General features: G+C 36.2%; 1 protein-coding gene across 3 annotated transcripts in view; it reads right to left on the bottom strand.

The window, feature by feature from the left end:
• CTNNA3 (catenin alpha 3) overlaps positions 1 to 22,465 on the bottom strand; it is a 2,003,993-nt gene that overhangs the window by 362,032 nt on the left and 1,619,496 nt on the right. For all 3 annotated transcript variants that reach the window (XM_066349268.1, XM_066349266.1, XM_066349267.1), the window contains exon 13: positions 11,739 to 11,890. In XM_066349268.1, the coding sequence (XP_066205365.1) occupies positions 11,739 to 11,890 (152 nt within the window). The remainder of the gene's footprint in view (positions 1 to 11,738; positions 11,891 to 22,465) is intronic.

A 22,465-nucleotide genomic window follows, 5' to 3' on the forward strand; every position in this document is an offset into this window, starting at 1 on the left:
GCTTGTTCCTGCATCTTTTTTTTTCTCTAATATACCCTCTCCAAGTGTAAGTGCATTCTATGATAAGGAAATCAAATTTTTATCATAGGCCAACTTTATACTCTAAGTTCTAAAATCATATATGCAATGATCCATATGACTTATCTGAAAAATAAGTAAATTTAACATCTAATGAACCCATTAAAATGGAATTAAATTTGTGCCCAAACAGCCTTCTCCAGATCTCTCTTAGTTCATTTTGTCACATTTATACCCACACAATGGCCTAAAATAAGAAACCTAAGACAAATTTGTTTCCCTCATTTCTTCCAATTTTACATCTATTCCCAGTAAATTCAGTCAATTTTATCTCCAAAATAAATGTCAAATCTGTCCACCTCTTCTGCCCATAGTCCAGCACTATCTAATACAGATATAATGCAAACAACATATGTAATTTTTAATTTGTTAGTAGTCACATTAATAAAATAAGTAACTATTTGTATGTGACAAATTGACAATATTTTGGATATATCTGGTTATATATATTAACATTAATTTGACTGTACAGCTATAAAAACAAATAAATGACATATTTTACATGCTTTTTTTTCTTTGATGTCTTCAGAATTGGTTGTGGGTTTCACACTTGTATGGCACATCAATTCACACTTAGCCAAATTTGAAGCACTTGATAGCCACATGCAACTACTGTATTGAACTAATCTAGGACAGTATCATCTTACTGCCTGGAAAGCTACAAAAGACTCGTATCTGGTATTCTCACTTACACTCTTGCCAACCTCATCCTCAACAACATATTTGTCATGGGCTTATGAGAACTGCATACAACATAATTCCCTGCTTCTGCGATGAAACAATAATGGAACTAGGTAGACTTCCCTGTTCCTGTGTTGATAATACAAATCAAGTGAAACTAATTTAGCTGTTTCTCCAGGAAATATTTTCTCTGAAGAGAAAACTAATCCAGCTAAACAGATCAATAAATTATCAAGACTAACAAATTCATTTGGATTAATTTCAAGATCCTCAATTCACTGTGTTCTCCCATTCAAATATACTAAATCACCAAATCCCAACCAGTTCTGCCTCTTGAAAGATGCACTTTAAAATCACTTTAAAATTTACAGTCCTTAAAATCCTGTAAAAAGCCTTACCTAATGTCCTCAGTTTCAAACAATAGTAAGACCTTGTCAAGGTGGCATTTTCTTTTATGGGACTAATTCTAATAAACTTAGTTTTGCTTGATTAGCACTTTTTTGGTGGCTTTGTAGAAAGCCAACATTCAACAAAACAAGAAGAACTTTATTAAAATGAAAATGAGATCATGTCACCTGTTAAAGCTATTTTAATACTCCCCAATGCTTTGTAACAAAATTCAAACTGCTTTTCATATCTGACAAGGCCAAAATAATCTAGTCTATGCCTAGCTCTCTAAAATTATATTATATCACTTTCCCTTCTATTCACTAAGTTTTAGACTCCTTCCTGTTCTTTAGGTAGAATTAGTATTTCCCCAATCTTGTCATGTTTGCATTCACTCTGTTTTGCCTGCAACGTTTTTCCATCTTTAAATTGTTGATTCATCTTGATTCTTATTAACTAAGTCAAATTTGATCTCCTCAGAGAGAATTTCTTGACTACTGTATTTAAAATGTTATCTCTTATGTCTATATTCTCTCCATCACATCATCCTACTTCCTTCCTTCATATCACTCATCGTAATTGCTTTGTTTATTTCTCTTTCTTTACTTCTATCTCTTGCTACTAGACTATAAACTGCATAAGAATAGAAATCTTATATATCATATCCATCTCTATATGCTTAAATGTTTGACATTGATTGGCATACATTAAGCATTCAATAAAGTAATCAAAACAAATAAAATTCAATAAATAAGATAAAGAACAAGAGAAAGAGAGAGAGAGAAAGAGAGTTGGAAAGGTACAAAAAAGAAGAAAGAAAGGGCCTTCTAAATTATCAGATGTAAGCAAGACAACTGTGATTTTTTTCCCTTCATACATTAAAACACTAAAGGAGGGAACTAGGACCCCACAGCTATAAAGTAGCTGCAACCAGGATCAAGATCTTCTGATTTCTAGTCTCGTGTTCATCAATCACAGCATAAAATACTGCCTTTCAGCCTTCTCTGATTGATGTGCTTCTTTGGGCTAACATGCAAACTTCACTGAATAACGACACTGGGCATCTGAAGAAGAAAATGATTCTCTGTGCATTAATTGGTAAGCCCCTATCTTTTTGCATTTACATCTCCCACTTGCATTTTGATTAGCAATTTCTTCTGTCAATTTAACAGCAAAATCCTCTGTAATCAGTGCTATGTTATATTCTGGAACAGTCTCAATGAGTCCCTGAAGTTGGCAAGACATCATTTCAATCCCTTCACCTTGGCTGCTCTAGTGGTGAACATGCCTGACTGTCAGTCTGATTTCCTAAATCTCCTTAGAGATGTTAGGCAGTTAGAAATACCGCTGGCATATGCTTGGCTTCAGCTCATTGCCAGTATAAAAGTGCTGGTGGGTTCCAAACAGAAGCCTCATTTCCTTTCTATTATTATTGTCATTACTATTAAAGTAATTATCTTTATCATTCTTCTGAAGTCTCTTTTGGAGAGGTATTATATTCTAAGAAAGAGCAATTCCTAAAAATCACACTTGATAAATACATTTAGTGAAGCATAAAAAATAAATTAGCCCTTGATTAAAATTCCTATCCTAATCAATAAGTAAATATTTTGTAAAAGATTGTTGTTTACCCAGTCATGAATTTCTCCTTTCATTTTGCTAAAAGAATCTGTTTTCAAATATTAGGCAGCTTGAGGTACATGATTGTAGTGGGTGAGGTGGAGCGTTATGCCTCCACACAAACCCTACTGAATGAATCTTAAATACTTTGTGCTAAGCCTAGTAATTCTGTTTTTCCATTTGTCAAGGTTTTGTCTCACTGACATGGCATAAAAGTCTTAAGAATCCAGATTCTTCTGTTTTTTTTCAGGCTTCTTCCCCCTCTACACTAGAATAAAAGCACTCAGACTTAACTATAATTTTAAACATGCCTTTATTCTATATCCTTGCAAATGTCCTAGACAACAATTTTAACTACAAAAACCCTACTCATTTATCAAAGGTTAACTTCAATGTCAACAAATGGATATCTCTTTGCATAATTTTTGCCATGGCAGAATTAAAATCTCTGTATTTCCAGTGATGATTCTACATGCTTCCATTATAGTACTTGTCACAATAAATTTCTATCATTTGCTTGTGTGTCTACTCCATAAGAATCTCAGTTACTTGAGATGAATCCATACATAGAAGGGACATAAAAATGAGACTCAGAGACATGAACAAGAATGTGATGGCAACAGGGGCGGGGGATTGGGGGAGGGGGGATGGGGTGAAGAAGGAGAGAGGGGTTAGGGGAGGGGAGGGGCACAAAGAAAACCAGATAGAAGGTGACAGAAGACAATTTAACTTTGCGGGAGGGGTATACAGCACAATCAAATGTCAAAATAATCTAGAGATATTTTCTCTCAACATATGTACCCTGATTTATCAATGTCACTGCATTAAATTTAATAAAAAAAAAAAAAAGAATCTCAGTTACTTAAGAACAAAGAACATGCTGCATATATTTGTGTTCTGAAAACCAAGAACAGTGCTTGAAAGATAAAAAGTACTGAAATATTTTTTAAATGATTGACTAGGAGACTGTATAACAGAAAAAAAAAATTCCTAATATCATACCCCCTTAAGCTACCTAGTTCATGAGATTTCATGTTCTACATATACTTCTCAAAACTTTTCTTCTATTTTATACTTCCTAGATGTTACTATTTCAATGAAACATTTTAGAGAAAGGTATCAAAAGGATTGTTTAAATCTTAATATCTTAAATAAGCCAAGGACACATTTATAGAAGACACTAAAATGTGGCAATTTAAAATCCCATTAAGTAGATTATTTAATTAATCATAACTTTCAAAACTTTGTTATTAAACAAATGATTACATGAAATAGTTTTAAAATATGTTTACTGAGTCATTATATGATATATTTAATAAACAGAAAGTTGCTTAATTTATAATCACAAAGTTATTTAGTAAAAAATATAACGGTGATGATGACAATGAAAATAAGATTATTATAACAAGTGAAGCACATAATATTTTCCCAAATAGGCGACATTATTTTCTATTATATAGGCTTCTTTTGACCTTTACACTCCTTCCATTGAAGGTGGGGTTTATGTTCCCTCCCCTTGAATCAGGGAGTCCTTTAAATTGTTTGTAAGCAATAGATGTGGCATAGATGTGGCATATATGACAGTGCATGCTTTCAGAGATTAAGTTAGAAAAGGAAATAGTCTATGTGCCCTATTAACTGCAAACACTTATTCTTGTATTTCTAAAATGCCATGCAGAAAGCCCAACTATCTAGAAGCTGTCATGCTATGAAAAAACCAAACTATGTTAGAAGCTAAATGTAGTTTTCCTAAGTCTTCCAGGCCTCAGTCCAGATATTTGACATGTGAGTGAACAAGCCTGTGCTTTTTCTGAACTCCATAGTATCTGTTAGCATAAGGAATTATTGTTTTATACCAGTAAATTTAGGGTAACTTGTTAAACAACAATAATAACCAGAACAAAGAATGTGGCAAGAAATGGTTAGGAGTTCAACAATCCCATTTCTTCTTAGACAAAAAGGAAGCAGACATTCACCAGCTCTCTTGCACTTCATTTGGTCCCATTTGACTATTAGCCAATGAGATACAGAGGGAAATATGCCACATTGAGGTCTGGTTATCAGAGTTTCTGTTCAATCATTTACCATCTCTTTCCTCTCTGCAGTGACAGTGGAGGGCAGATTAAAAGATGGCAGTATCAAAAGACTGGAAATTGCTGAATCAGGGACTCATCATTACCTGGTAGAGACCTATCTGGGTAAACTGGCTAGCATCAGACCAACACATGAATGACAAATAAACCATCACTGAGCTACTGGGATTTGGAGGTTGTGTTATAGTAGCAAACATCTGTCACTCAGATTAAAACACAAATTCATTGTATTTGTTTTACTACATTGCAATTACTAATACAAATTCCTTGAGCACTTGCAATGCACTAGAAAGTTTGCTTAATGCTATGCATGTTTTATCCCACTTAAACTCAGGTCATCATATTACTATGCAAGTTTATTTGTTTTCCCTATTTTATAAATGCAAACTCTAAGCTTCGGACTTATTATGTCTAGGGTCATAAATATATTGCAAAGAAGGGGAATTTCTTTGAAGATGGAGCACTGTGGATCAAACTCCAAATCAGCTTGTCTTCCAAAAGTTAAATTAGCAAAATCGGTTGGAAGAAGTTAGCTATTTGTAAATGTATTTTGATGTAAATTTTTGTTAAACAGGTGCTCTGAATTTATTCCTAAACCACTCATTTCAGTAATAATACAGCATATGCAAAAAAAAAAAAAAAAAAATCCCTGGTTTTATTTATATATTTTTAGTCAGTATATTACCATGGGCTGGTTAAAATGTATTTTTTTACAGCAATTTTTAAGGGTTAGAAATAATTTTTGCTAAGTTATCTTTCTATATTTTATGACTTTAATTAAATTTCTGATTTCTGTTCCAAACACTGTAATATAAAACAGTATATAACATATTTTAAACATTAAATTTGTTGAAATTTTGTGATTTTTCAGAGCCTATAAAACCAAGGTACTGATAATGGAGCATAATGTATGTAAAATCTATTTCAGCAGCAATTCTACCAACTCCATTCTCAAGAATCCTTTTTTTCCTCATAGCACAAGAACTAATGCATACCATCAAGAAGTCTTATCTGGGCTGTTCTACATGTGTTCAACACCTTTAAAGAGGAATCCTGTCACCCTCACAGGTAAAAATGGACTTTTAGGACAGTTACATTATATGTAACTTTATTGAAACTTATACTGAGACAAATAACATGGATGCAGACATGCATGTATATTTGAGATCTCAGTAGTGAACACAAAGTACAATACTTAGTAAAAATCTTTATTACTTTCAAAACCATCTTAAATCAAGTGCATTTCAATTTTTTGTGAAAATTTGTATAAGTTAGTTTCCTATTGTCCACCACTTTTTGTAATATAAAACATAATAAGTAACATTTCTCTTGCCCTTAATTCCATGAGTTCCAGTGATTATGCTTCAAACAAATGTCAAATTTGGCACCCAAATCAATCACTTTATTTAATTGTAAAAAGTCTAACAACTGGTTTTATTTTAAAGATCTATGCCTGACCTGTGGTGGCGCAGTGAGATAAAGCCTCAATCTGGAACACTGAGGTTGCCGGTTCGAAACCCTGGGCTTGCCTGGTCAAGGCATATATGGGAAGTTGATGCTTCCTGTTCCTCCTCTCTCTCTCTCTCTCTCTCTCTCTCTCTCTCTCTCTCTCTCCTCTCTGAAAATTGAATAAATAAAGTCTTTAAAAAAATCTAAAAATTCTTTGTTTCATATAGCCTACATTTTCATATGGAGAGACAGACAATAGACAAACAAATTAGTATATAATACATCACTTGTCATGATAAACACTATGTAAACAAAAACTTGCATGACAAGATGAAGGGCAACTGAAGTGGGAGATGCTATTTTTATATATGATTCTATACAAGATTGACTCAGGATGTTACCTAAGGTAATGATAGATCTGACTATAGAAGTCTGGTGTACAAATTACTAGAGAAATCATATATAAGTGGAAAGATGCCAAGGTGTAGGCATGTCTACTCTAGGGCCTTAGAGGAACAGCCAGGAGGCCACGTGTCTGAATTGAAAAGAGCAAGGATGAGAGTTGTAGGGTCAGTGTTCTTCCACAAATTGCTCAAAAACTGATTATTGGTATTAATGTTTATAAATTTATAAACAAAGGAAAATTAGTGAAGTAAGGGGCCCAGCTTTATAAAACCACTGGTGAGGAGCCACTGAGCCACTTCACCCACAGGTGTTGTAAGGTACCAAAAACTACAGAATTAATATTAATATTTTAAGAGGGTTGGAGGACATTTTATTAATTTGGGTTAAGGTGTGCAGAGAAATTGTGAGAATAGTCTCTGTACTGTGTGATTGGCATTGTATTGTAAATGCAAAGGGGAGGAAAACATGGATCCCCAGACATTCCACCACACCTGTGGGGAAAGGGATGAATGGCTAGCCAGGTGCAGGAAGAGAAAAGCCAAAATAAACCTTTTCTTATAACTATGAGCCATTTGCGGGCATTTGTCCCCACGGAAACTACCTCTCCTATGTAAATGCATGTGGTTAATGCGTGTGACTCTAGACAGAGAGATGGCGGATGAACACTAGAAAATATAAGAATGCCTTTTAATATATAAAGAGACATCTTTCTACCAATGTGTTGATTTGTAAATTTTGTTTTCTCCAAAAGGATGTATGGCTTGCAAATTGAACATGGTCCTATCATGTTAAAGGACATATGACTATAACCAATAGTGGTAAAGGGCTCCTAATTACAATTTTTGCTTCTGTACTTCCCACTTACAAAACTATAAAAACTAGGTAAAACAAACGGCCAGCGCGCTCTCCCTCAGACCTCTGTGGGAGTTGCCGCCGCTTGGCCAAGCTAGACAATAAAGCTTTGGTGTGTAATCGAGGAACCTTGTTCGTGTCTTCAATGTTTCAGGTCCCTCCAGATTGGGCTTAACATCGGTAACAAAAAATGTCCTGAACCAGGTGCCCAAAGACCCTGGGACCCTGGTTCTCATCCTATGACTTCCACTACCAGTGTGTGACCTCACTTAGACCTTTTGCTATTATACTCCAGAATATTTCTCTCTCTCTCTCTCTCTCTCTCTTTTTTTTTTTTTTTTTTTTTTTTTTTGTGAGAGAAATACAGACAGACAGGCAAGCACAGACAGGAAGGAAGAGAGAAGAGAAGCATCAACTCATACTTGCAGCACTTAAGTTGTTTATTGATTGCTTTCTCATACATGTCTTAATCAGGGGGCTCCAGCTGAGCCTGTGACCCTTTGCTGAAGCCAGTGACCATGGAGTCATGTCTATGATCCTACACTCAAGCCAATGACCCTGTGCACATTCTGCTGAGCCCCTGCTCAAGCCAGATGAGCCTGTACTCAAGCCAGTGACCTCAGGGTTTTGAACCTGGGTCTTCAGCATCCCAGGCCGACGCTCCATGTACTGTGCCACCACCTGGTCAGGCCAGAATATTTCTCTCTTTGAAACATCATCATGTACTTTATAGGTACTGAAAATGTAAAATTCTCAATATCTCTTCTATTAGTTACACAAAAGTGTCTAATCTAAAAGTCATCATTTCATAAATTTCATTTTTCAGATTCTTTCCTCTAGAAAATATACCTAACATTCCAAAAGTTATGTTTAAAATGTAGGCAGAAAGCCAAACAACTTATTTGAGTTAAGTGATTGGCACACTGTAAGACTTTTTTTTAAGGATAAAAACAATATATAAAGTAATAACATCTTACTAGATTTAATATTTTAAAAAATTGGCTAATTTATTCAATTACTAATACAAATTTATTTATAATAATTAATATAAATCTTTTAATAATGAACTTATCAGAAACAAACAACAACCACAAAAAATCCATAAGATTCCACAATTAACATCTTCCCCATATAATTCAGTTCACAACACTAGCCATTTCCCCTGAAGGTGTTTTCAAAAAGAGATGCTAGGTTTCTAGTATTCAACTGCTTTTTTATTCAAAGGCTCTGAGCAGCACGAGTGTCGAGTTCTCTAAGTGCAGGACTAGTCTGATCAAAGCCCTTTTGACCATGGACTTGTCTGCCACTCCAGAAGCTTTGACCCTTTGGTGATAGAGCACTTTCCAGAATGACTTCAAGCTGAACATTTTTGTCCCAGCATGAGCAACAGAGATCACTGACTAGTGCTGCTTTGTCGCTGAAAACCATCATGTTTCTCAATGAACACTCTTTCTTACTCTACCCACCTCTGTTCCCTTAGTCAAAAGTCTCTTCAAATGGTATACTTATGGAGAAGGCCATTAAGTATACTGACAGCATCAAATTTCAGCATTTGCTGGCCAATGCCAGCAGACATTTCGGTTCTTCCTTACCTCAAACTCCCCTTTCAGAGAAAACAGCAATTCTTCCCAGTAACGTTTGATTTAAATTTGCATATAAAGCTAAAGTTACTTTGTTGCTAGTCTTTCATTAAGTTTCCTTAAAAAGCCCCCTGGGGACTGGCTTCTTTACAAACCAGCTTTGACACTATAAAGAAGCCATATCACTTCCAAAAGGAACAGAGTGTTTTAACTGGGATTCTCTGGCAAGAGTTCTGTGAGAGTGAACAGTAGAGTGACTAAGATGAATGCAGAAAATCTGCTTAAATGGAAAGGAGTAAGGTCTTTGTATGTTTAATAAATTTGAAATGGTACTTGAATAGCTTCTCCACAGTCAACAAAGGACCTGTGAAGCAAGAAGAGAGAAAGCTACCATTTGATGGCAGGCCCGTGGAGAGAAAGTGTTCCCTTGGTTGGAAAACTGGCTTGATGAGGACCTGTGATCATTAGTGCCTGAGTACTGCACACTGTCACCCAGGGGGTAGAGGTGACATGCCATGGCCTCAAGTACCCCACTCAAGGCCCAGAAACTAGAGTGAGCATAATTTATTATCCAAATTGGATACTTCTGAAAGTGAAAGGCAGTATAATCAAATTTTTCCCAAGGAAACCAAGACATATACTCACCCTTATTCTCTGTATGTTAAACTCACTAGTAAACACTTATTTTATGAAAATTCATTTATAACCCAATAGTCTTTGGACGAATTGTTACTACTATAACATAAGGAATAGAAAAATTAAAATTGCTGAATAAAGTGGATGAATTTCAACATTGTACAGACCTCAAAAATAGAATTTTAAAGGTATAATAATCAAAGGCCAGGGTAAAATCAAATTTTACCTGCTGAATAAATAACAAAAAATATAAGGACATTGTCAAAAGTTCTATTTAGCCTCTAGAGAAGGATGAGTTCTAATAACTAAAAGCCTATTTGCAAAGTAGTAGGGTGTATATATAATATTGGCAATGAAAGAAGCACAGATAATTTGACATACAAAAGAAGAAGTAAGAATGTTAGAGTACCTAGAAGAACTGGAAGTCCACAGGGTGGGAAAGAGGGTAGAAAAAGGAGCCTGGAGCTCCATTTTGGGAATAGAAAAAATTAGTAAGAAAATTAGAAGAAAGACCATCTTAATATTCAAATTAATTGATCTATTGGATTTACAAGGGGAAACTAATAAAGGGTGGCTGAATCCTTGAGAAAGCCAATCCAGATTGTAGTTTGGAGCTGAAACAGAGTATCTAAGACAAAGGGCAGTCAAGTGTTTCTATAATGAGCCAGAAAGAAATTGCTTGATGTGCTATAAATAAGTCATTTTGATAATAAGGAAATCTAAAAATAATGGAACATCCAAAGGGGATACATTACAGGACGTTTTTAAAATCCCTATTGCAGGGAAAAAAAATGCATCCCAATCCTGGTTTACCTATGCTAGACCAATGGTTTAACTTTTCAAGTATCTACCTAAGATACTAGAAATATAAGGGTTTCATTCTATTTGCTGAAGTTTATGTGTTTTCTTCATGCTCAGTGTTTCTGTCCAGTTCCACATATACTACCAACTTTGGTTTATTACTAAGCCACTAATGCACACACAGGTCAGGTATAAAATCTTTTGTTAAGAAAAGAACATATTTGGTAAAGGTACTTGGAGTTCAGGCATAGGACTGGTACAGTGCCATAATTCCCAATTACATATAAACAAATCCTTCCAGGTTGCTCACAAACATGTATCTTGAGTTTTCCTTTTTACATGTATGGTTGGTTTGCTTTCAAATTTTTTCAAGCTCTAAAACACTAGATCTTATATCTTGTCACCTCTAGTTTTTCTGTACAATTTCTTCCATAAGCTTTCCAGACTCTTTGACTTTTGTTGACCCCCTTTTCTTACAAGGTCCTCAAGTGACTCCATATTTATGGACTGCTCAGTGTAACCTAATTATGATATCTAGGCTCACTGGATACTACTGATGCTCTTTCTCTATCCATGACACTCCTAGTTACATATTATACTCCTAAGAACAGTCAAATCCAGAGGCTTTCAAATTGAACTCTACTCATACTTAATTATTTTCACTCGCCAGTCTGACTGAACCTTCTTACTGCAAGCCCCTGCCACTCTGCCAGAGGGTTGTGTATTTTGGCCACAAGGGCTTGATTGGCTGAGGTAGAGACTCTGGTAACACCTGTGAAGAGAGGTAGCCTTTAACCAAGAATGAATAGGTGGGTAAATTGGATTGTGTGTGAAAATTCTGAGGTATAGTCTGTAGTACCCCCACCCAAGTTCACCAGCAGTATCAAGCCCCATAAATGACTCATATATCCACCTCATTTCTGCACACAAGGTAGTTAAGTGCTCTCGTTTGCATAAGTTATAACCAATTGCACAAGTAAAAGTATTGTTCATGACAGTTGATCTGACTTTGGGGATGCATATACATTTCTAAATTTCTAATAGATTTCAGCATTAACACTATGGCGTAGACACAAAACATGTCTTGTGACTGTTCCAGGCATTCCAGATGGTAAAGAGTGTTGCAATAGTTCAATGAAAGGTAAAACAAACTTACCCGAATCATCATGACGGAACATCTGATATCATGAATTGTATCATAGATCTTCTTTGAGATGTCCACAAATTGATTATCATCAAACACATCCAAAGAGTTTTTATTAAGGGCTTCCAGGGCAACATTCACTTGTGTTACAAACTCAGGAATTGCTGTTAAAATTGATAAGAGAGAGAAGATTGTCTTGTTTATATTTTCTGATTTCTGGACGTTCCAGGAAATGGAGAGTCATATTTTAAAACAAATATTAGATTAATATAATTCTAATTATTTTTTAACATAGAGAAACAAACCATTCTGGCAGAATAATCTTGAATCTTTGAAAAGTAAAAAGAATCAATGACCAAAAGAAACATTTTTATAGAAATATTTTAAAAGATTGTTTCTCCTTTATGTCATTTTTGTTTGTAGCCATGCCTAAAAACAAGATGTAATTATTTCTCATCTTATCCAACATAAGTCCCAAGAAATTACAGAAAGAATTGATGTGGATAACAGTTGAAATTGTAAACATAAAAATATTTAAAAGTAGAATAAGGAGAGAGAAATGCTGTGCTGTGAAGGATATCTCCCCTTGAAATTTCAAAAAATTCAACAACTAAAGACAGAAAAAAATCTCAGAAGCACCTGAAATATACACACACCAGACAAAGGTATGATTGGGCGAAAAGGTGGCTGAATATGTAATCCACTCTGAAGGAAGTAAGACGGAGAACCGAGTATTCCGCTTTCCTCACTGATCTGAGGAAGGAGCATTTTTGTCTGAAGCCCAGCGAAGCAGAGGGTCGGAGGCAGAGGGAAGGAGCAGGGCTAGGGCGGATGATCAAGCAGAAGAAAGACCATGCTAGCTCTGACTGGGATCGCAGAGGAGGGGCACGCATGGGTGGCATCCTCCAACAAAGGTTACTGAGGCAGGGTGTCTGGCAGAAGCCGCCACCAGTGCCAGCAGCCTTATGCGCTCTCGGCTATGCGACCATGGGTGGTGCGTGAGTGGCTTCACCTCGCACCACTGGCTTAGGCACCTACATGCGTGGGTTGGAGGGCTTAGCCCAAGATTATCAGCAATAAACATCTGTATGGGCTGTTGCCAGTGTCTTTGTGCATTCCCAGCTCCACCACCAGCACGGGAAGTGTGCAAAGGCCTGGATCCCTGCGTCTGGGACTGTCCAGGTGGGGCACCTCCACCAGTGGATACAGGCATCAAAGCACATTCCCATATTTCCAGCACTAACTGAGATCACAGGTGCTGTCTGCCTAAGTGCCTAAGTGGGAGGATACAGGGCCTCTGTGTGCACTGCTAAAGTCTTGGGGACTGGGCAAACACATGGCTTGCTGCAGGCTACCAAAGAGTGCACAAAGGAGAAGCCTGTGGACATTAGAACCCTAGAGTGCTGAGGCATACTAGACATGCCCAGGGGCCCTTAGAAACTTGATCTGCAATCAACTCTCAGCCCACCCGCCCACACTGAAACATGCTAGATCTGCCCACTGGCCCTAAGAAAGCACTCGATGTGCAATCGGCCCCGAGCCCTGCCTGCTCTCAGCAGCGCTGGTTGACACAGCCTTACCCCAGAACTGTGCTTTAAGCAGTACTGGAGAAAGGAACTGCCTACTTTTAGAGCCTCTTGCTCTGCAAGCAGTGGCTGGGGCGATCCTCACAACTACGTCCCCAGGCTGCCAGCTCCTGTGAGAGACACTGAGAGGCACCTGAGTCTCCTATTGTCAGAGCCTCCAAGCCCTAACAAGCCCCACCTACCAACGGTATTGTTGCCCAGCCTATGTCATTGCCATAGCGACACAAAGGCAAATCTCTGCTCAAGAGCCCCACAGGGGCAAAACCTGTATAGTACAGCACCACCTGATGAAAAATGGAAGAATCTACCTCTCAAAACTAGGAAAAAATTACATTTTTTTCTTTCTCTTTTTTTTTTCTTTTTTCATTTTGGTCATTTTATCTTCTTTTCTCTTTATTCTTTCCTTTTCCTTTTGAATTTCATTATCCATAGTTGTTACATTTTTCATTCTTGTTTTTTATGAGGGTTTCATTTAAAAAACCTTTACTATTTTTTTCCTGATTCAATCATCAATTATCAACAAATATATTTTAGATTTATATTTTTCTTTGTGGCATTTGCGTGTTTTTGACTTCATTGTTTATCTCTTTTGTCATCTTTCCTCAGTTCCTGCTTCTTGTTCACTGTAGCTTTTGTTCCACTTATAACTATAGAATTTTCATTATTTCACTGTATCTTTTCAATTTTTATTTTATCTTTTCAATTATCTCTTATTAGTGTTATTAACAATACCACTCTCAAATGTCATTAAGGAAAAATAAATCAAATATGGATACAAAAGACAGACATGTAGGTAAGATAGATGATGAAAAGTCTCTAGAAAAATTTTTCAGTTATTTAGAAACCTTGGATTAAAATGACAGAGAATTAAAAATTGAAGTCTTAAAAATACTAAGGGAAATACAAGAAAGCACGGAAAGGCAATTTAGAGAGCTCAAAAAACAATTCAATGAACAAAAAGAAAACTTCACCAAGGAAGCAGCTGGTAAAAGAAGTTGCAGCCTTAAAGGAACATCACAGAAAATATCACTCACAGCCACTTGCCTGGGGCTCTGGGGCAAGGAGGGCTGAGAGGACTGGTCTTGCATGAGGAGAGTGAGGAAATCTAGGCACGGGGACACAAATGGTGATAGAGAGAAGAATACCTGAGCTGAGTTATTCTCCAGTGCTGAGGCAGCCATAGATGGGGGGGGGGGTTGCTCCCTCTGTCCAGCACAAGCCTAACATGGAACCAGTTAACCCACATCCAAAAAGCTCTCCTACTCCAATCAGCGCAAAAGGAGGAAGTAAACGGGAGAGGCAGTGACTCAGGTTTCCAGGGAGACCTGAGCTACACCTACCACTTCTGATACAGAGAATGTGCCTTGCCTCCAGAGAGACACTGGGCAGGCCACACTTTCTGATTTTCAGAAGTCACACCCCCACTTCATGCCTGGACAGACTTTCAACTGGAGTAAAGAACAAAAAACACCCACTTCCCCCCTCCTAATCACAGAAGCTTCCTGCCAGGCTTAGCAAAACACAGAATCTCCCTGCTGGGCTCAGCAAACAAACAGCAGGGAAATTAAGACTTTTAAGCAGCTCTACTAATTAAGGATAATTTAAATCAGAGGGATAAAGTCCTAGAAGAGAAATTGCATTCCAGAAACCAATCTCAGACCCACAACTATAACAATCTTGCAAACTGCACACAGGAAAAATGGGAAGACACAGGAACGTAAACCATATGAATCAACAAGAGAAATCACCATAAAAAGAACTGAATGAGATAGAAGTAACCAAACTACCAGATGCAGAGTTTAAAATAATGATTGTTAAGATGCTTAAGAATCTCAGAGCTACAATAAATAAACTTAATGAACACCTAAATAAATAAATTGCAATCATCAAAAGGAAACTGAAACCATAAAAAAGAATCAATCAGAAATGGCAATTACAATATCAGAAATGAAGACTACACTAGAAGGAATCAACAGTAGGTTGGATGAAACAGAGAATCAAATCAGCAAATTAGAATACAAGATAAATAAAAACAAAAGAACAGAGCAGCAAAAAGAAAAGAGGCTCAAAAATTCTGAGGACACTATAAGAGAACTCTATGACAATATGAACAGAAACAACATCCACATCATAGGGTTCCTGAAGGAGAAGAGAAAAAAACAAGGGATAGAGAACCTGTTTGAAGAAAGCATAGCTGAAAACTTTCCTAAATTGATGAAGGAAAAAGTCACACAAGTTCAAGAAGCACAGAGAGTTCCAGTAATGAAAAATCCAATGAGGCCTACATCAAGACAAATCATCATTAAAATAACAAAGTTAAGAGATAAAGAAAAAATACTAAAAGCAGCAAAAGAAAAGAAATCAATTACCTATAGAGGAGCCCCATAAGGATGACATCTGACTTTTAAACAGAAATACTTGAGGCCAGAAGGAAATGTCAAGAAATATTCAAAGTAATGCAAAACAAGAGCCTACAACCAAGATTCCTTAATCCAGCAAGAGTATCATTTAAAATTGAAGGAGAGCCTGACCTTTGGTGGTGCAGTGGATAAAGCATCGACCTGGAATGCTGAGGTTGCCAGTTCAAAGACCTGGGCTTGTCTAGTCAAGGCACATATGAGAGTTGATGTTTCTGCTTCTCCCCTTTCTCTCTCTCTCTTGCTCTCTTTCTTTATTCTCTCTAAAAATGAATAAATAAAATCTAAAATAAAATTGAAAAGAGTGACTTAAAAAAAGAAAAAATTTAAAAAAATTAAAATTGAAGGAGAAATAGAAAGCTTTTCAGAAAAAAAAAAAACTCAAGGAATTTATTACAACCAAATCAGGACTGCAGGAGATGTTAAAGGGCTTGCTGTAAAAAGAGCAAAGGAAAAAAGAAATCAAGAAAAAGAGGATAATAGATTTAAAGAATAAAATGGCAATAAACAACTACATATCAATATTAACTTTAAATGTAAATGGATTAAATGCTCCAATCAAAAGACATAGGGTAGCTGCATGAATAAGAAAACAGGACCAATACATATGCTGTCTACAAGAGACACTCCTCAAAACAATAGATACATATAGACTGAGAGTAAAGGGATGAAAGAAATATTTCACACAAATTGAAAGGAAAACAAAAAGCTGGTGTAGCAATACTAATATCTGACAAAATAAACTTTAAAACAAACACTATCATAAGAGATAAAGAAGGTCACTACATAATGATAAAAGGAGCATTACAGCAGAAAGATATAACTATTATAAATATATATGCGCCTAATATAGGAGCATTTAAATATATAAAACAGATTTTGATGGACAAAAAGGATGACATCAACAGCAATACTATAATAGTAGGGGATTTTAATACCCCACTAACATCAATGGACAGAACCTGCAGACAGAAAATTAGCAAAGAAACAGCAGCCTTAAATGTCACACTAGATTAACTAGATTTAATAGATATCTTTAGAACCTTCCACCCCAAAGCAGTAGAATATACATTCTTTTCAAGTGCTCACAGTACATTCTTTAGGATAGACCACATGTTAGGACACAAAATAAGTCTTAATAAATTTAAGAAGATTGAAATATCAAGCACCTTCTCTGATCACAACAGCATGAGACTAGAAATCAACTGCAATAGAAAAACTGAAAAACATTCAAACACTTGGAAACTAAATAGCATGCTATTAAATAATGAATGGTTTAACAATGAGATCCATGAAGAAATCAAAAACTTCCTTGAACCAAATAAAAATGAACATACAACAAATCAAAATTTATGCAAAAGCACTCCTGAGAGGGAAGTTCATAGCATTACAGGCATACCTTAAGAAGCACGAAAAAGCTCAAATTAACAACTTAACCCTGCATCCAAAAGAACTAGAAAAAGAATAGCAAGTAAGCCCAGAGAAAGAGGAAGGAAGAAAATAATAAAGATCAGAGTGGAAATAAATGACATAGAGGCAAAAAAAAAAAAAAAAAAATCAGTACAGAACATCAACAAAACCAAGAGTTGGTTCTTTGAAAAGGTAAACAAAATTGATGAACCTTTAACCAGACTCACCAAGAAATAAGAGAGAGGGTTCAAATTAATAAAATTAGAAATGAGAGTTGGGAAGTAACAACTGATACAGCAGAAATTCAAAAGATTGTAAAAAAATACTATGAAGAACTGTATGTCCCAAAATGGGACAACCTAGATGAAATGGATAAATTATTTTTTTTTCCCTTCATTTTTCCAAAGCTGGAAACGGGAAGGCAGTCAGACAGACTCCCGCATGCGCCCGACGAGGATCCACCCGGCATGCCCACCAAGGGGCGATGCTTTGCCCATCCAGGGCATCGCTCTGTTGCATCCAGAGCCATTCTAGCGCCTGAGGCTTAGGCCAAGGAGCCATCCCCAGCGCCCAGGCCATCTTTGCTCCAATGGAGCCTCGCTGTGGGAGGGGAAGAGAGAGACAGAGAGGAAGGAGAGGGGGAGGGATGGAGAAGCAAATGGGCGCCTCTCCTGTGTGCCCTGGCTGGGAATCGAACTCGGGACTCCTGCATGCCAGGCCGACGCTCTACCACTGAGCCAACCGGCCAGGGCCGAAATGGATAAATTCTTTAAAAAATATAATTTCAAAAATCAATCTGGAAGAATCAAAAAACCTAAACAGACCTATTACAACAAAAGAGATTAAAACAGTTATCAAAAAACTCCCAATAAACAAAAGTTCTGGACCTGATGGTTTCACAGGTAAATTTTACAAAACATCAAAGAACTAACTCCTATCCTTCTTAAGCTATTTCAAAAAATTCAAGGGAGGGAAAACTGCTAAACTCCTTTAATGAGGCAAACATAATCCTCATTCCAAAACCAGGCAAAGACACTACAAAGAAAGAAAACTATAGGCCAATATCCCTGTTGAACTTAGATGCTAAAATTCTCAACAAAATATTAGCAAATCGGATCCAGCAATACATGAAAAAAATTATACATCAAGATCAAGTGGGATTTATTCTTGGGAGGCAAGGCTGGCACAATATTTGCAAATCAATCAATGTGATTTATTACATAAACAAAGGAAGATTAAAAACCACATGATAATATCAGCAGATGCAGAAAAAACATTTTATAAAATCCAGCACCCATTTATAATCAAAACTCTTAGAAAAGTGGGAATACAGGGAACATACTTCAACATGATAAAGGCAATCTATGACAAAGTCACAGCTAACATTATACTCAATGGGCAAAAATTGAAAGCAATCCCCTTAAGAACAGGAACAAGGCAGGGGTGCCCCCTTTCACCACTCTTATTCAACATAGTTCTGGAAGTCCTAGCTACAGCAATCAGACAAGAAGAAGAAATAAAAGGCATCCAAATTGGAAAAGAAGAAGTAAAACTTTCATTATTTGCTGACTAAATAGTGTACATAGAAAACCCTAAAGTCTCAGTAAAAAAATCTACTGGAACTGGTCAATGAATTCAGCAATGTGGCACGATATAAAATCAATATTAAGAAATCAGTGGTATTTATATACACCAACAATAAACTGTCAATAAGAAAAATTAAGGAAACAATCCCCTTCACTATTACAACCAAAAAATAAAGTACCTAGGAGTAAATTTAACCAGGGAGGTTAAAGACCTACCTGTACCCGGAAAACTATAAAACATTGATAAAAGAAATCAAGGAAGATACAAACAAGTGGAAGTACATACCGCATTCATGGATAGGAAGAATAAAAAAATATCATTAAAATGTCTATACTACTCAATGCAATATATAAATTCAATGCAATTCCTATTAAATTACCAATGACATTCAAAGATATAGAACAAATATTCAAAAAATGTATATGGAACTAAAAAGCACACAAATAGCCTCAGCAAAGAAGAAGGAAAAAAAGAAAAAAAAAAGAAAAAGAAAAAAAAAGGGGAGGGGGGAGAATCATACTTCCTGATCAAGTTATAGTACAAAGCTGTCATACTCAAAACAGCTTGGTACTAGCATAAGGAGAGGCATATAGATTAATGGAACAGAACAGAGAACCCAGAAATAAACCCACACCTTTATGGTCAATTGTTATTTGACAAAGAAAGAGCATACGATGAAGTAAAGACAGTCTCTTTAACAAATGGTTCAGGGAAATTGGACAAATACATGCAAAAAAATGAAACTAGACCATCAACATTCACAAAAACAAACTCAAAATGGATAAAAGACTTGAATGTAAATCGTGAAACCATGATCATCTTGGAAGAAAACATAGGCAGTAAGCTCTCCCACACCTTTCACAACAATATATTTGCTGATTTAACTCCACGGGCAAGTGAAATAAAGGACAAGATGAACAAATGTGACTATATCAAACTAAAAAGCTTTTGCACAGCAAAAGACAACATAAAGAAAATAAAAAGACAACCCACACAATGGGAGAACATATTCACCAACACATCTGATAAGGGGTTAATAACCAAAATCTACAAATAACTTGTAAAACTCTACACTAGGAAAGTAAACAATCTAATCAAAAATGGACAAAAGATCTGAATAGACACTTCTCCAAAGAGTACATACAGATGGCCAATAGGCATATGAAAAAATGTCCAACATTACTAATCATTAGAGAAATGCAAATTAAAACCACAAGGAGATACCACCTCACACCGTTCAGAATGGCACTTATTAACAAAACAACATGGAATAAGTACTAGCGAGGGTGTGGAAAAAAGGAAACCCTCCTACACTGCTGGTGCAAATGCAGACTGGTGCAGCCACTGTGGAAACAATATGGAGATTCCTCAAAAATTGAACTTCCTTTTGACCCTGCTATCCACTTCTAGTAATATATCCTAAGAATAACAAATCACTGATTCAAATGAAGAAATACACCATCATGTTTATTGCAGCATTGTTTACAATAGCCAAGATCTAGAGTCTAGACCAGCCCAAGTGTCCATCAGTAGATGAGTGGACTAAAAAGCTGTGGTGCATATACATAGTGGAATACTACATGGCTGTGAAAAAGGAGGGAATCTTACGCTTTGCAACAACATGGATGAACCTGGAGTCTATTATACTAAGTGAAATAAGCTAGGCAGAGAAAGAAAAATATCATATGACTTTACTCATATGAGGAATCCAATGAACAATGTGAACTGAGGAATGAAAGAGAGGTAGAGAAGGGGTCAAAGAGTCCAGAGGGAAAGCGAGCAGAGGGAAAGGGGATGAGAGGAGGGGATCAAAAAAAGGAACGACATTAGTTTAAGTATATACACATAACACAGAGAGATAGAGGGCAGGATAGCCAATCATGGAGTGAAGAAGGGAAGGCAGTCGGGTGAGAGGGCAAAGGGGGTATCAAGAAGAACAAGGGGGGAGGAAGGAAGCTATATTTTGGGGTACACTTGTAACTATGTAAACACAACAAATTAAAATCAATAAAAAAGGAAGCTAAAAAAACAAATCATCATAGAAATCAGTGATCTTATTTGCATGATGTTTCTAGCTAAAATAACACAACACTGAATGAATGTAGGGATACAATACATCTATCAATAAGGCCATTCCATAGATTGTCTTCTCTTTATTAAGATTTAAAATAATTTCAATTTTAAAATTTTATCCAAGTTTTCTTCTAAGGTTAATGATGATAATATAGATTAACTCTTCATTAGATTTATATTACTTTTCTTAGTTTCCATTGTGATTAAAGTTTAAAACAACCCAAATATTAAATGGGTTAATGTTAAATAATAAAGACACAAAGAACTCAATAATCCTGCCCAGGGTCATTATGTTAATATGTAGCAGAACAGAGAGTGAATTCACACTGCCAAATGCAGTCTATACTCAACTATGACACTATATTATATTATTTTGAGAAAAACCTCTGTCTTCTGTGATGATGAAGGATAAAAGCAGATAAAAGCAATTATTCTAAACCTGGAAGATGGAATTAAATCTGGTACAAGATACCGATAAATATAAATTTTTTCTATACCCAAATTCTATCTGCAGGTATGGCATATTATCTCGTGCAATTCTGCCTGCCATTTTCTTCCTAGGGAGAAACTTTGGTGATATACTTGGAAACTCATATTATCTAGTCCCCTCTTTCTTCCACCTACTAAAACATATCATCTATACCCTACTTCCTAGCCACTATAGCCACCAGGGTCATTCACTGTGCTCTTCTCCCTGTTCATTCTTTAGGTGTATTGCTCAATAAAAAGTGGCATTTGGCTACATGTATTTAATAAAAATGAAATTTAAATGAAATTTAAAATTCAATTCCTCAGTCACACCACATTCCAAGTGCTCAACAGACATGTGAGGCTATTGATTACTATTTTGAGAGTGGAGATATGGAACATTCTATCATCACAGAAAACTCTGTTAGGTAATACTACTCTAGAGTGAGATTCTATCAAATACTGTCTTACTTTCAGTGGGTGGGATAACAACACCAAGGAGAAAGTTCAGTCACACCACTTTACTTAGAAGAAATAGTCTCAAACCACAACTATATGGATGTAATTCCCAAATTATATCTCTAATCTTGATCATTTTTCCTGAATTCCAGAATTGTATGTCCAACTCTCCATTACAAAATTCTCTCTGAATTTTTCATAACACCTCAAATTCTTTTTATTTATTGTTTCAATTATTTTCATCTATTTATTCATTTTAGGGAAGAACGAGAGAGAGAGAGAGAGAGAGAGAAAGGGAGAGGAGCAGGAAGCATCAACTCCCATATGTGCCTTGATTGGGCAAGCCCAGGGTTTTGAACCTGCAACCTCAGTGTTCCAGGTCAATGCTTTATCCACTGTGCCACCATAGGTCAGGCCTCAAATTCTTTCTATCTAAACCTAATCATAGTTTCTGCTACCTGGAAAATCAAATTTTCTTTTACTATTTTCTATTATGGTGCCTTGTTATCCCTGAAAAAAAATCAAGGTATCCTTTTTAACCTCCCACTCTTCTTAACCCTTGCTATTTCCAAAGTCCAATAAGTGCAATCTCCTTGACCATATAAATATCTTGAAATATATTGCCAATTCAAGCCAATAGCTTCTAGCCATTATTATGTCCCGCTTGAGTTCTCACCATAGTTCTTCTGCCTAAGTTCTTGTCCTAGAGACTCATTTTAAATATAATCTTATTCACAAA

The sequence above is a fragment of the Saccopteryx leptura genome, chromosome 9 (assembly GCF_036850995.1).
Source record: "Saccopteryx leptura isolate mSacLep1 chromosome 9, mSacLep1_pri_phased_curated, whole genome shotgun sequence".
In the NCBI taxonomy this organism is placed as follows: Eukaryota; Metazoa; Chordata; class Mammalia; order Chiroptera; family Emballonuridae; genus Saccopteryx; species Saccopteryx leptura.